We start from the raw sequence: 15,272 nt of genomic DNA, 5'->3' as shown, positions 1-15,272 counted from the left end.
ATGTTTAGTACAAATAGGGGAAGAGTGTAACCATATTATGAATCACGGTCATCATGAGCAAAGGAAGAAAGAAAATAAGGGTGAAGAACGTAAGCATTGTGTAGGAAAAGAAAAGTTATTAGGTTTGTAAAGGAAATAGATATGAATCTATCTGGGAACAGAGTATTTACAATCCATGATAAACATGGAAACCCAATACATGCTCAATAAATAAAATAGAAGTCTAGTGAGTCAATCGGCATGTTCTAAAAGTCTTTCTGGGGAAAATTTTGAAAGGAGAAAACAAGGAAAGGGCAAAGCAAGGAGTTTAAGCAGAGCAGGAAGGGGAAGACCCTCCATTTCTGGATACCCATTGAAGTCATGTAGATTGAACTCGTAACTACTATATTGATCAGTAATCTCATCATTCCAACTGAGACACTCCACAATAGGGCAAACAAAGCAATAACCCCAAGAAAACAAAGATATTTTGCCCTTGTGCAATAGCTTCCTGGAATTAGTTGGGAATTGGAGTAGATTACAACTCACAAGCCAGGGTTAAAGGAACTGAATACAAACTACACAGACAAGAGGAAAGGCCATCCTTAAATTTATTATCTATCTTCCAAGTAGAGAATTAGATACTGAATTCCAGACATCCAATCTGTAGGTTACTATTTCATGTGATTCTCTCAATCTTGCTCAAAGTGAAGATTGTGCAAAGAAAATAGGGAAGAGGAAACCAGTCTAGGTACGTGCAGGATGTTTAAATTGTACTAGGTATCATAGACAAATTCACGACATGAGTGGATACATTGGTCAATGAAATAAATTCTCCACCAATAGGGATTGATGTAAAAAACTGCAGTGATTCCCAAGAAGAACATGAGATACGAGCCAGCAAAACTTGCAAAGAAAACGCCCATGTTGACACCATCATCTACATTCGGTGTCGTTGCTGCTGTGTTTGTTGATTTTTGATTGGATGAACAGTGGTGTAAAGGTGGACCACAAAAGAATTTGTTGCCTTCATAACTTGTGCTTGTGAATGTCCCAAACTGTGCTTTCATCTCAGGTGTCTTTCCAGATAAGTTGTATGCCACGGTGAAGACCGCCAATGAGTATAGAATGGATAATTCTAAAAAGATTTCCTCACTGAGTTTATTGTAGGAAAGGTCCAAACTCTCTATGTGGGTTAGGTTTGACATGGTTCTTGGCATGGATCTTGTCAGCTGATTGTGAGACAAGTTCAATGCAAAAATGCTGTTTAGATATCTTATTTCAAATGGGATGTCATTGCTCAAATTGTTGCGGGATAGATCAAACCCTGACAAAATATTAAGGATGTCACCCTTGTAGGAACAAGAAATACTCTTCATAACAAAATGAACTTTTGATTTACCAAGTGCTCATTATCGTACTAGCCAAAAAGCAGGTTTGAATCTTCATTAGAATTGAAGGAGAACGCAAATAAATTAACTGTTTTTACAAATGCAAGATCTGTGCCTACTGTCCTCCCGAAAGATATGTTATTCAAACACCATGGTATTGATCCAGAAAGGGCATCATGGAAAGATCCATTATGTTTACTAATGCCAATTGGCAGAAGCAGTTTGATATTGGACTGGTGAAATAATTTTGTTTCAAGAGAACTCTCAAAGGAAAGGGAACCAATCCAGTCCGGGATGATACCATTAAATTCATTGTCCTTGATGTCCAGCATAAAGAGAGACAAATGATTGACAGATGAAGGTGGTGGAAACGTCCTTGTGAACCTATTCTTTTGTAGATGCAGATACTATAAACTTGTTGAGTTCAATATTGATGGTATTGAACCCAAAAGCAATTTGTTGGACAGGTCAAGGAAGTGGATTTGCTAAAGATTACAAAACTCAATTGGGATGTTTCCTTGTAAAAAATTACCCTCCAAAATGAGTACACTCGGGTGTGTGAAGTTACCAATCCAATTAGGTATTCTTCCTTATCTAGTTGTTTCCAATAGCATGTGGCCAATCCAGTCAAGATATTTCTAGAGAAGGGATTGTTGTCCAAATGTAATGAAGTTAATTGTGTTCAGTTAGAATATGAAGGCAGCATTTGACCATGTAATCTATTATGAGAAAGTTTTAAAACTTTCAGGTTATTGCAAGCATTTGCCATCTCTAATGAAATTTCTCCTGAGATGTTATTACTGGACAGATCCAAATAAAGCAAAAATTTCATGTCAGCTATACAGGAAGGAATACAACTCTCAAAGAAATTTCGGGATAGAGTGAGATACATCACATTAGGTAACATCTCACCGATGTTTGGTTGTAACAGTCCACCGAAGGCATTGTCTGAGATGTCAATCACCAATGCAGCCTCATGGATAGAGGATGGTAGGACAAAATGACTACTCAAAGAACTATTTCTCAGGTTTAGAACTTCTAAAAACTTATTGTTCTCTAGCAACCAATTGGTGAACATTCCCTTCAAGTTGTTACTAGAGAGATCTAGGTGTCTCAAGTTATATTGGTTTCTGAGAAAACTTGGCAAAGCATTAGTGTGTTGGCTAAGAATCTTGTTTGATAACAAGAGAACCTTCAATTGAAAAGGAGGAACCCAGGAAGAATGGTCAGTTTCCACCTTCAATCTGTCTCCAGCAAAAAGAAGGTCAATCACTTCCAAATTAGAATTATTGGCAAAGGAGATGAAGGGGAATGCACCATCAAAATCATTATAGCTCAAAGAAATGATGTCGAGGGATGAAAGGCTGGATATGAGAGATAAGGAGATATTTCCTTTAAATTGGTTATGTGATAGATCTAACTTCCTAAGGGCTGTTAAATTATTGAGGCATGGAGGAAGATTATTATTACTAAGATTTAATTCCTCAAGGCTCTTCAATTTACCCAAATCTGCATAAGAGAATTAAGTCAATAAATATTTCAATATATAAAATCCTAGGTTTAAGCTTGGATAACCAATACTTAAGAACAGTCAAGATGTAGCTAACGTGTGGAAATATCTGGTTCCTACCAACATTTCTATAGCTAGACCCTCTTAGTTAGTTAAACCTCTATTGATTTTGATAAGTATGTCTTTAATCACTATTTACTTGAAAAAGAAAAAAAAAAGCATGGGTAGTAAAAGTACTGGAAGTAACATACCTTTAAAATGTAAAGATCCTTGAAGATTATTGGAACAAAACGACAATTTCTTAAGGGATTTAAGAGTAAAACCAAAGACAGAAGAATGCTGCTATTGAAGTCGTTCCCATCTAATACTAGGACTCCCAGACTTTCTTGATTTTACTGTGATCGATCTTGAGGAGTATCAAAGTAATCTGGGTCTAGGGCTCTCTGCAAACAGCCTATTTGGAATCATGGGTAGGGCGGTTTACAGTTCAGCCTCCTGAGGTCCTGCTAAACATAATGCCTTTTCCCTTTTAACTTTTTATGTTGCACTCGGTTCTTCTTTTATTGATAAAATTTCCTCTGTTTCTCTTTGGTTTGATGCAACTACGCAGGTAGTGACTGACTAGTTTCTAGGGACTAAGTACCATCCATAGCAATATCATATAACAGAGAAACAGAAAAATATTCCAAACCAATCAGTTATCATATAACAGAGAAACAGAAAAATATTCCAAACCAATCAGTTAACGTATATGTATGTGCAGTAATTGTTACCTTGGATTGTTTGCAAGGATGCTTCTATTGAATTGTAACTCAAATCCAACGCAAACTAGCTAGTTCTACATCAAATAAGAAAAGGGAAGCACTTGAGTGTAACAAATTACAATATAATACTACTGCTATCGATCAATAACAAAGACAGGACACTTGCAAAATGGAATGAGGATGGCTCATCCAATTGATTTGAAGTAAGGGATATAGTCCTAAGAGATGTGATAGCACCCACAGATGATGAACGGTGGTGTTTAAAGAATTCCAACTAAGGTCAAGGAGCTCCCAACTTCCTCAATCCAGCCAATCTTTCAAACCCTAAAAGATCAGAGAGATGTATAGAAGTGATTAAATAGTGGTTACTTAGGCATTTTTAACTTAATTTGATTTCATAGTAGAGGGGAAAAAGAAAGGCTGCAATTAGGAATGAAGCAAGTTCGTATTGAAAAGTACCTTAATTTTCTTTGCAACCACCAAACAAGTTACTAGATAAGTCGAGGTGTTGCAGTTCTTTAAACGCAGAAAACAAGGTGAACATTTAGGTAACTACCTTTCTTGTTTCCATCGGTACTCATACTAGTGAGGGAAAGTTGAATGACTCCCTGTGGTTGCATTACAAGTGACTGGCTCCCAATGACAACAATCACTCTCACTAGTATAAGCTGCACCACCTTCAACAGTCCAATCTAGAAAAGCCTGGATTTCTAAGAGAGCAATCTTCTCCTCTTCTAAGCACCCCAAACACCCATGAATTCCAAATAGAAATAAAAGCAAAACAGCTTCACCAATAACCATTCCATGAACAGAAACCAGGCCTAGAACACTTCTAATTAGAGTTATTTTCTCCCCAAATAGCAGGTGTATATAAAAGGAATTGGTTGCATCATTTTCAATTCTCACCTGCTATTATACGGGCCTTCCGTTGACCATTCAAATTGTATCTCTATATATTGCTTTGATCCAATGATGGATTTCTACCGTAATGGGTAGGAAATATCTCAAATCTCCTCTAATTTCTTCATCATGATTGAAGAGAAACTGTTCCTGTGGAAAATAATCTTCCTCTGCTCTCTTCTTGAGTTCAACTCTTCAATATGTCGGAATTTAATGGGAGTAAGAACCGGGCAAGGACTAAATATTCAATGTGGGAATTTCATTGAAGTAAGGATCAAGCAAGGACTTCCTATCCCATTTCACTATCGTGAACCATCAGATTTTCTGAATAATTTCCTCCAAAAGACTAAAAGAGAAAAGAAAAAAAAAATCAATCAGGACAGGATTTGAAAAACCCCCGTGTCATAGCATCTTCAAGTCACCATCTTGTGTGCCGAATCCAGGCAAAGAAAATCAAAAGGTGCAATAACACAATTATTGGCTCGTCAGGAGCCCTACACAGCGGGTGCTAGTTTGGCCTTTAAATTTGCCAGATCACCATCTGTTCCGCTTGATGCGTTTCTGCCTACTTCAACCCTAATTTTTCTTTCTTGAATTTCGGGAATTCATTGTCCTCGTAGGCTTCCAATTTGATCAGTAATTTCATCGTTGCAATTGAAACTCCTTGCGATTGGCAAAACAAAGCAGCAAAGGTCTTGATTTTCTGAATCAAGTGCTTCTGATCCGAATGTATAAGCTGTTGCTCAAAAAACTTGTTAAGCAGCGTAAGTGGCAAAACACGTGCTCGATCGGATTGGTTGACGAGCGTCTCCAACAATCAAGTTAGTAAAAAGCACACGACCTTAAAAGGAAAATAAAATTGATAAAATGATGAGGATTCCAAAGGAAAAAATGTATACACTTGAATCTACCTCCTCGTTTCCAGTTTTTTGTTGACAAACTTAATTTTGGATTCGCTATTTGGAAATCTAGTTGTTTTAAGTTTTGCAGGACGGAGAATTCTAATTTATTCTTTGTTCTCATCTTTACCCTCTATATATATATGGTGTGTTATGACCTACCAAAACAGGTCTGTTCTAACTTTGATTCCAGTGCAAACGTTTTTGAAATGGATCTACTGGTAAATCTCATGCCCTCCATTTAATTAGATGGATGAAACATGCTTGCCTAGACTGCTAGATAGTTTAGAATTTAGGAAAACTGGGGTTCAAAATAAAGCTTCTCATGAAAACTGTCTGGAGACTTCTTTTTGAATAGGTATCTCTATGGATTAGGGTGTCAAAAATATTTTCCAAATTCATCTTCTTTAATCTAAAGACTGGACCCGAAAAAGGATTTCGCATTGAAAGCCATAATGGCGCCCCCCCCCCTCAGCGTCTCTTATGTCCTGGGAAATGGGTTAATCACTTCTATCTGGTTTGAGGGAACCGGGTATCCTGATTTAAAGTTTAAACCATCCTATTCTCCCTTTTTCCATTCTCCATCAAGAATGGGTCTTAGACTACACAGTTAGGAACAATTGGAAGAAGAAGCAGAATAAACTAGGAGAAAACAAATCCACTAAACCCTCTATTAGTGAAATGATTTGAGTCAAGACTGATCGAAACGAGGGGCTTCGCCTTCTAGCTCTGTTTCTTCGTTAATTCTCTCTGGTTGCATCTTTGAGGTGTTTCCTCTTCGAAATCCTTACATCGTCGCCATCCTTGGTTAGTTACCGCGCGCTACTAGAAAAAATCATTTCACAGAGAAGATATAATATTAGATGGAGGCTCTACAACAACATCATAGGTTCATGAGAGCACCGCCGCTAGCACCACACATCAAACACCTTAAATGGCCGATCATCAGAGGATCCATCACCTCCTCAAGGAACTTGGTTTTCGTCCCAGTTCTCCAGTAACTTCCAAGTTCCATGGTCGATTAACTGCTGGTTGCCACTAGTTGAAGGGGAAAAGAGGTAGGGTTTCAGTGTTTGGGTTTCCACAAGCTTGAAGGACTAAAGAGCATTTTGGAACTTCGATTGAGGAATTTAGGGTTGGGGTGGCATGTGATTGTCTAATTTGTAGGGAAGAACGGAATTCGTTTGGTTTTCCCAAGCTTGAAGAACGTTGGTGGCTGGATGAGTGTTTTGGTAATTTTTTTTTTATTTTTATTTTTATAATAAAACAAAAGTTTATAAGCAAATCATCAGTCCTTGGTAATACATAATGCAGTTGGATTGGCACTAATATTTAAGTTCTATCTAGCTTTAGAGGCTATAGTATACATGCTATGTTAATAAAGTGGTTTAAGAGGGTGGGGAATTTGAAATTACAAAATAGTGCCTGTTGGCCTTTAGTTAGAGTGTCCACCAAAGATGTAGTTAAGTGTAGTGGCTATGCTACTTTTTTAAGTTTTAGTAGTAGGTTGAGAACTTCAGGGATGTTGTATTAGATTTTTTTTGATTGGTATCTTTGTTGTTGTTGTATACTTCAGCCCTTCTTGGATTGTCATTATTGCTGCTTCCATCTTGTTGAGGTTTTGATCCATTCCTACTTTTATGTTGTTTATTCTTCCTGGTTCAACTATCCCCACACTCCACCCTAGAGTATCAAGCTAGCATCAGATACGACATGGATATGAGTTTGTAAATATTTATCAATTAATAAATCGTGTTTTTGAGTTTCAGATATGTTTTCCTTATTTTTCTCCACGATGGGGTTGTTTTCCTTATTTTTGTTTGTTACCTGTAGCCAGAATTGGACATTGTCAAGGAGTTTGTGGGGGGTTTGGTTTGTGATTTTTAAAGATTATACCGTTTCTTTCTTTCCACATAAAATAACAGGTGTATGGTGGAGAAAATCCATTGCTTTGCTTTTATGTTCATCCGGAGGTTAAGGAGAAAGTCATTACACATATGGAGTATAGATTCCTTTGCAATTTGCTCTCTTCTTAATCCTATTGGTTCTGTCGCCCAGATTCTCTTAGTCCATTTGCATGAAATAAAGACGTCCCATAATGTCTCCGTCTTGTCTCCATAAAGTTCACAACAAGTTTGCATTTCTTTCCATTGGGACAGAGTAGACTTAACTAGTAACCCTGCATTCACAAGACGCCAAAAGAAAGCTTTAAATTTGGGGTGCAAGGGTAGTTTCTAAAAAAAAATTCCACCACTGCTGGTAAGCAGTAGGAAGGGTGGGGAGTTTTTTTTTTTTTTTTTTCCAATGCTTGTCTTGCTAGATTGGCAGTAAATTCACCATTAGGGGAAATAAGAGAGACCCAAGAGTCATCAGAGTGTGAGAGGGAGGGTGTGGATGGAGGAGGATTAGAGATATTGAAGTGTGTGAGATACTCCCTGTTTAGAAATAGTAGTTGTGACATTTCAACCACCGAGATGCCTGGATTCCATCTATGTGCTTTTGGGAATTCTTTGTAGATAGTGCTTCCATGTAAGTACCATGGGTTAAACCACAATGACGTATGCTTTCCATTACCCACTTTTTGACGAACCATACTCTCCAAGGTAGGGATAATAATATATATGCTCCTCCATGTTATTGACCCATTTTTCCCCGTACTTTTGGGTTTAGAAGTTTTGGTAATTCTATTTGGGGATTTACTATTAGGGTTGTGAGTTAATTGGTTAAAATATTATGAATTTACTGATTTGGCCCTGGAGTTCAACATTAAGGTTAACCGGTTTAGGCGTGTCATATTTTATACATTTAAAAAAATCATATTATTCTATTCGGGTAAAATCTTATCCATATATTATACGATCCGATTAGCAGTTATCCGAATCCGTATCCGATTACTTATCGGATGGATATAGATATTTTCTCGTAAGAAAATTCTTAGATTTGGAGACCTTTAAACAAATACGAATGCGAATTTAGAGTTGAATTTCGGTTGTCCATTTATAGGTCTAATGCAGGACAGCCCAACAATTGGCATCCTTGGCCTCTTCGTCCTTGGATCTCAGCTAATTTAGGAACAATTTACTTTAGGAAGCATCCTGATTTTGTTTAGTACTATACCACATGTTGCTCTAGATACGCCTATTGATCATACTTTAATTTCCTCCTTGTAACTTTTTTGGTTTTCTATCATCAATAGAAGGTGAAAAGAAAAAGAATGAAAAAAAAAAAAAATGAGAAAAAAAGAAAAAGGAAAGAGTTGAGCAGTATGGGAATAAAAATTCATTGAGTCAACAACATGCTGCAATTACTTATAGCTTCTAAAATAGTTTCAGAAAATAAAATACAAGGAAGAGCAGAGTAGCATGGGAAGGCACTCTTCCTTTTCTGTTTTTCACCTCCCCTCCCCCCCCCCCCCTTTTGGTAACCTCTTCATTTTATGTGAACTAACAAAAGTCACGTAGATTGAACTCATAGACACCATATAGATCATATTCAAACATCCCATATGCGTAATGTCATCATGGTAATTGAGACTCTCCATGATAGACCAAACAAAATGGCAAAAACCCTCAAAGAAAACAAAAGGTATTTGGCTCCAGTGCAATAGCTCCTTAGCTCCTTGGAGTTACCTGGCAATTGAGGCTTTATTCAACTCACAAGCCAAGGCTAAAGGATTTGAAGACAAACTATACTAACTAAGAGGAAAATCCGTCCTTTATTTTTTTTGTCTTTGATGTAGAAAATTAGATAGTAAATCCTAGACATCCATTCCCCCAACTTATTTTCAAATGTGATCCTCTCACTCTAACTCAAAGTTGAGATAGTGCAAGAGGAAATGTGGGGAGCAGGAAGTCAATTAAGGACATGCACAAGTAACTAACTTGTACCAGGGTATCGAGACAAATTCACAAGTTGAATTGATACATTGATCAATGAAATGAAACCACATTCTTCGCCAATAAGGATTGATGTAGAGAACTGCTGCAAATCCCAAGAGGAATATGAGATATGATCCAGCAAAACATGCGATGAAAGCTCCCATGTCGATATCGTCATCTTCGTTATTATCAGCAATTGAAGATGGTGTTCTTGCTGATGTGTTTGTTGAGCCTTTAGAACCAAATGAACAATCTCTTGGTAAAGGTGGACCACAAAGGAATGGGTTGCCTTCATAACTTGTGCTTGTGAATGTCCCGAATTGTGCTGTCATCTCAGGTGTCTTTCCAGATAAGTTGTTGTGTGCCACAGTAAAGACCGCCAATGAGTATAGAATTGGTATATCTGAAGGGATTTCTCCATTGAGTTTGTTGTATGAAAGGTCCAAACTCTCTATTTGGGATAGGTTTGAAATGGTTCTTGGAATGGGTCCTGCTAATTGATTGTGAGACAAGTTCAATGCAAAAATGCTGTTCAGATCACCTAATTCAAATGGGATGACATTGCTCAAGTTGTTGCAAGATAAATCCAACCCGGACACAAAATTAAGGACCTCACCCTTGTAGGAATAAGAAATAGTTTTTGTAACAAAATCAACTTCTTCTGATTTACCAAGTTCCTCCATATCGTACTTGCTAAAAAGTAGGTTTACATCATCATAAAAACGGGGGGAGATGGCAAAGGAATTAACAATTTTTACAAATGTAAGATTTGTGTCTATTTTCCTCCCAAAAGATATGTTATTCAAACACCTTGGTATTGATCCAGAAAGGGCATTATGGGAAAGATCCATTATGTTTACTAATGCTAATTGGCAGAAGCAATTCGGTATTGGACCAATGAAATGATTTTGTTTCAAGAGAAGAACTCTCAAATTAAAAAGGGAACCAATCCAATTGGGGATGATACCATTAAATTCATTGTCCTTGATGTCGAATGTCAAAAGAGATGAATGATTGAAAGATGAAGGTGGTGGCAGAGTTCCAATGAACCTATTCCTTTGCAGATGTAGATACTGTAAACTTGTTGAGTTCAATATTGATGGTATTGAACCTGAAAGAAAATTGTTGGATAGGTCAAGGAAGTAGATTTGCTGAAGATTACAAAACTCAACTGGGATGTTTCCTTGTAAAAAATTACCCTCAAAAATGAGTACACTCAGGTCTGTGAAGTTACCAATCCAATTAGGTATTCTTCCAGTTATCCGATTGTTTCCAATATCCAAAACTTGTAAGCTAAAGCATGTGGACAATCCAGTCAAGATATCTCCGGAGAAGGAATTGTTGTCCAAACGTAATGAAATTAATTTTGTCCAGTTAGAATGTGGAGGAAGCATTTGACCATGTAGTCTATTATTAGAAAGTCTTAAAACTTGTAGTTCATTGCAAGCATTTGCCATCTCTAATGGAATTTCTCCTGAGAAGTTATTACTGGACAGATCTAAATAAAACAAAAATGGCATGCTAGCTATAGAGGAAGGAATATGACCCTCAAAGAAATTTTGAGATAGATTGAGATACATTGCATTTGGGAACATTTGACCGATGTTTGGTTGAAGCAGTCCACCGAGGGCATTGTTTGAGATATCAATCACTGATGGAAACCCACTGATACGGGAAGGTAGGACAAGATGACCACTAAAAGAATTATTTCTCAGGTTTAGAAATTCTAAATAGTTATTGTTCTCTAGCAACCAACTGGGGAACGTCCCCTTCAAGTTGTTATTGGAGAGATCAAGGTGTTTCAAGTTATATTGGTTTCTGAGAAAACCTGGGAAAGCATTGGTGTGTTGGGTAAGAATTTTGTTTGATAACACGAGCATCTTCAATTGAAAAGGAGGAACCCAGGAAGGATAGTCAGTGTCCACCTTCAACTTGTCTCCAGCAAAGTGAAGGTCAATCACTTCCAAATTAGAATTGTTGGCAAAGGAGATGAAAGGGAATGTGCCATCAAAATCATTATGGCTCAAAGAAATGACAGCGAGGGATGTAAGGCTGGATATGAGAGATGAGGAGATATTTCCTTTAAATTGGTTGTTTGATAGTTCTAACTTCCTGAGAGCTGTCAAATTATTGAGACATGGAGGAAGAATCGCTTCAAGACGATTATTACTAAGATCTAACTCCTCAAGGCTCTTCAATTTACACAAATCTGCATTAGAGAAGTAAGTTAATAAACATCTTGATACATAAAATCCTACGTCTGAGCTAGAATAAACTAAAATTAAAGCACACTCAAGATGCAGTTAACGTCTGAAAATATCTGGTTCCTACCAACATATCTATAGCTTGCCTCTTAGTTACTTAAAACCTCTATTGATTTTGATAAATATGTCTTTAACTGCTATTTACATGAAAAAGAAGAAAAATTGCATGGATATATAGCTGAAGTACCAGAAGTAACATACCTTCAAAATGTAAAGATCCTTTGAGATTATTGAAAGAAAGCGACAATTTCTTAAGGGATTTAAGAGTACCCACAGACTGAAGAATGCTGTTATTGAAGCCGTTGAAATCTAAAACTAGGACTTCCAGACTTTGTAGCTTGCCAAAGCTTTTGAAAACTGTTAGATACAGAGAAATGGTCAATGTAATGTTTGTCTATTCGAAGATAAGAAAATTAATTTTTATCTCCTTCCTTTCTAAACATATGCTTTTCGAATTTGTAACTTTTTATGTTGCACTTGTTTCTTCGAAATTGCTTGGTTCATGCCGATGACCATCAAGCCGAGATTTCAGCTCGGACCGTCAGATCTCAGTTGATATTGAGCCTCGACTGTTGAATTTCAAGGGTCGAGACCAAAATTTCGATCAAACGGCCCATAGTATTTGCCTTAATGCACAGGACCCAAGCAAAGTTCTTGTTTCTTGTTTTATTGATAAAAATTTCCTTTTTGCTGTTGAGGCGGGTAGCGATTGACTATTATCTTAGGACTAAGTACTATCCACTATCCATCATAGTATTATGATGAAATAGAGAAACAGAAAAATATTCCAAACCAATCATTGATGTGTGCATGTTCATTAGTTGTTACCTTGCATTGTTTGCGACGATGCTTCAATTGAATTGTAACTTAAATCCAATGATTGTAAGTTGCGCAAATTAGCTAATCCTGCAACAATTAGGAAAGGGAAGCACATGAGTGTAACTAATTACATGCAACATAATACTAATCCTACCGCTAGCTATTGGTTTATTAATTACGAAGACATGAGCTCGACACACCTGCAAAATGTGATGAGGATGATTCACCCAATTGATTGTAAGCAAGAGATAGAGTCTTAAGAGATGTGATAGCACCCACTGATGAAAGGATGGTGCTGTTGAAAGCATTGCTACGTAAGTCAAGGGATTCCAGCTTCTTCAATCCGGCCAATCTTTCAAACCCTGAAAGATTATAGAGATACGTGAAGTAATGCAGTACTGTTTAGCTTAATTTGATTTCATAGTAGGGGACAGATAGATCTAGGGGGAAAAAAATGCAGCTAGGAATGAAACAAGTTCATAACAGTTGAGTTGCTGTAAAGGAAAAGAGATTGAAAGTCACCTTCATTTGCTGTCCAATCAGTAAGCAAGTTTTCAGATAAGTCGAAGTATTCCAGTTCTCTAAAGGCAGAAAAAATGGTATAATTTATCTTCCTGTTTCCTTCCCTATTGATCCTACCACCGAGGGAAAGTTGAGCGACTCTTCCTGTTGGATTACAACTGATGACTCCTGGCACCCAATTACAACAATTACCATCTTTAGCATAACCTACGACACCTGGAGGTGCCATAGCACAACAAAAACCATATTTAACACGATCTACATCGCCTGCAGGCTCCCAATTTACAAAAGGCTTCGTTTCTAAGAGAGCAATCTTCTCCTCTTCTACGCAACCCAAACACCCATGAATTCCAAATACAAATAACACCATAGGAATCCAAAACCACTTCACCAATAACCATTCCATAACCAGAAATCCGGCCTAAAACACTTGTAATTTGAGTCGATCGATCTTCTCCCCAAATAGCACAAGGTTTAAATAAAGGAAATTGGTTGGAAAACAAATTTCTCAAGTCACTTTCAATATGTCGAAATTTCATGGGAGTAAGGACAATTTCATAGGAGTAAGGACCAAGCAACGACTTAATCTTCAATATGTTGAAATTTCACGGGAGTAAGGACCGGGCAAGGACTCTTTATAAGTCTTTGGAATTGATATGGAGAGTTTATGATCAGACCGGGTTCATACCTGGTCCGACCCTCGACCCTGGTCGAGACGGAGAAAACCGAATCGCTCCCGAGCAAACCGGATCCGGAAGATGGCTTGCTGAAGAAGAAAGCTTATTCGGCTGCAAGCGTGCCCTAATCTTACTTATGGATTAGGGTAATCACCCTAATGAGGGCAGACTCAAACTGACGGCTGCGGATAATCATTATCGAAGGGATAACCATCGCATAACCTAAAGGTTATCTCAGGAGTCCTCGACTAGCCCAAACTAGTAGAAGTCTATCGCTTAACGGATCTCACTGATGAGATCCAACGACTACCCGAAGAAGGCTCAAGTGCATCCAACGAAGGAGATTCGAAGGTACACTCTATATAAACCTCACTACCATACAAGGTGAGGGACGGATCAATCGATCAAAAAGAATGCTATCTGAGACTCAGGTTCAGATACATACTGATAGACCTAAACTATCCGCGATCTGCTATCTAGATCACCTTTCCCAGTTCTTCATTCCTTAGCTCTGTGCTTCTAGCAGAGCCGTTTGTGATTAAGTTCATCAACTGACTTAGCCTTCGGAGGTGGACTCCCGACCCCAGCGGTCGGGCCACATCTGACGCTTTCGTTTTGCAGGACATCACGTGGAGATCCAAGGGCTGAGTAGATTTTGGACGCATCTGGAATCGAAGTTTCTCGGAAATAGGTTATCTGAATAAATTTTTTTTTTTTTTTTTTTGGGTCAACATCTAATTGAGCAATTTTCTGGGAATTTTTGGCGCCACCCAGACGTTCCCCTAAAATTATTGCTACCCATAAGGTATCCAATTTATCAGTTGGTCAGACCTTCTAATACTAAGTTATCCCGTAAAATTAAATAAAAACTGAAACTAACTGTGTTAGTATTCGGACATCTAACTGATAAATTGGATATCTTTGAAAGTGGCATTAATATTAAGAGGTATCTTCCAGAGTGGCATTAATATTAAGGTAAAACTATAATTCCTTTGAATTGGTCCAGTTAGCTGCAAATGGAAACATTATAGATTATTAGCCGGTTTTCATTTTCTGAATGAAGTGCTTAAGTCGGATGTTAAAGCAATGTAAGCGTAGGAAAAGAAAATTGATCATTATGAGGATTCCAAAGGAAATATACATACATGAATCTACATGGGTAACGGAATTTTCAGTGTCCGTGCAAAACATTGAAATCCAATATATGCTCTGTAAATGAAATAAAAGTCCAATTGAGTCAACAATCAACATGCCAAAATTTCTAATAGCCTTCTAGAAAAAATCAGAAAGTAGAATACAAGGAAGAGCAGAGCAGCTAGGGAACACATGGAATTCAGTAGATTGGACTCGTAGACTAGCATATTGATCAGATTCAACCACACCATGCCTAATGTCATCAATAGACCAAACAAAACTGTAAAAACCCCAAACAAAACAAAGGCATCTAGCACCTTGGAGTTACTTGCCAATTGAGGCTGAATACAACTCAAAAGCAAGGGCTAAAGGATTTGAAGACAAAATTTACAAAAAATATGAAAGCCATCCTTTATTTTCTATATTAATGTAGAGAATTAGATAGTGAATCCCAGACATGAGACGTCCATTCCTCCGAAAATAAGCACGCTCCTCCAATTCCAGTTAATATATGGACCATAAGATTATCTCAATA

At 37.5% G+C, this 15,272-nt stretch overlaps 2 protein-coding genes and 1 pseudogene across 2 annotated transcripts; all 3 read right to left on the bottom strand.

Annotated features, from left to right (window-relative positions):
- Positions 1–690: 690 nt before the first annotated feature.
- On the bottom strand, positions 691–1,496 carry LOC149025260 (cuscuta receptor 1-like). Its single transcript, XM_089145485.1, has one exon. It carries the CDS (start codon positions 1,356–1,358, stop codon positions 756–758), a length of 603 nt encoding a protein of 200 aa, XP_089001611.1. The 5' UTR covers positions 1,359–1,496; the 3' UTR covers positions 691–755.
- LOC149025259 (receptor-like protein 14) lies at positions 1,400–2,892 on the bottom strand (annotated as a pseudogene).
- Positions 2,893–8,958: 6,066 nt separating this feature from the next.
- On the bottom strand, positions 8,959–13,379 carry LOC149025258 (uncharacterized). Its single transcript, XM_089143104.1, has 5 exons — positions 12,927–13,379; positions 12,605–12,766; positions 12,414–12,491; positions 11,787–11,942; positions 8,959–11,530 (listed from the first exon to the last, which is right to left on the bottom strand). The coding sequence occupies exons 1-5, from the start codon at positions 13,330–13,332 to the stop codon at positions 9,300–9,302; spliced, it is 3,033 nt and encodes a 1,010-aa protein (XP_088999230.1). The 5' UTR covers positions 13,333–13,379; the 3' UTR covers positions 8,959–9,299.
- Positions 13,380–15,272: the final 1,893 nt, after the last annotated feature.

The sequence above is a fragment of the Hakea prostrata genome, chromosome 2 (assembly GCF_041222555.1).
Source record: "Hakea prostrata isolate BN-2017 chromosome 2, UWA_Hpros_2, whole genome shotgun sequence".
Lineage (NCBI taxonomy): Eukaryota > Viridiplantae > Streptophyta > Magnoliopsida > Proteales > Proteaceae > Hakea > Hakea prostrata.
Note: the sequence above shows the minus strand (reverse complement) of the source record. Positions and strands in the feature narration are given on the sequence as shown.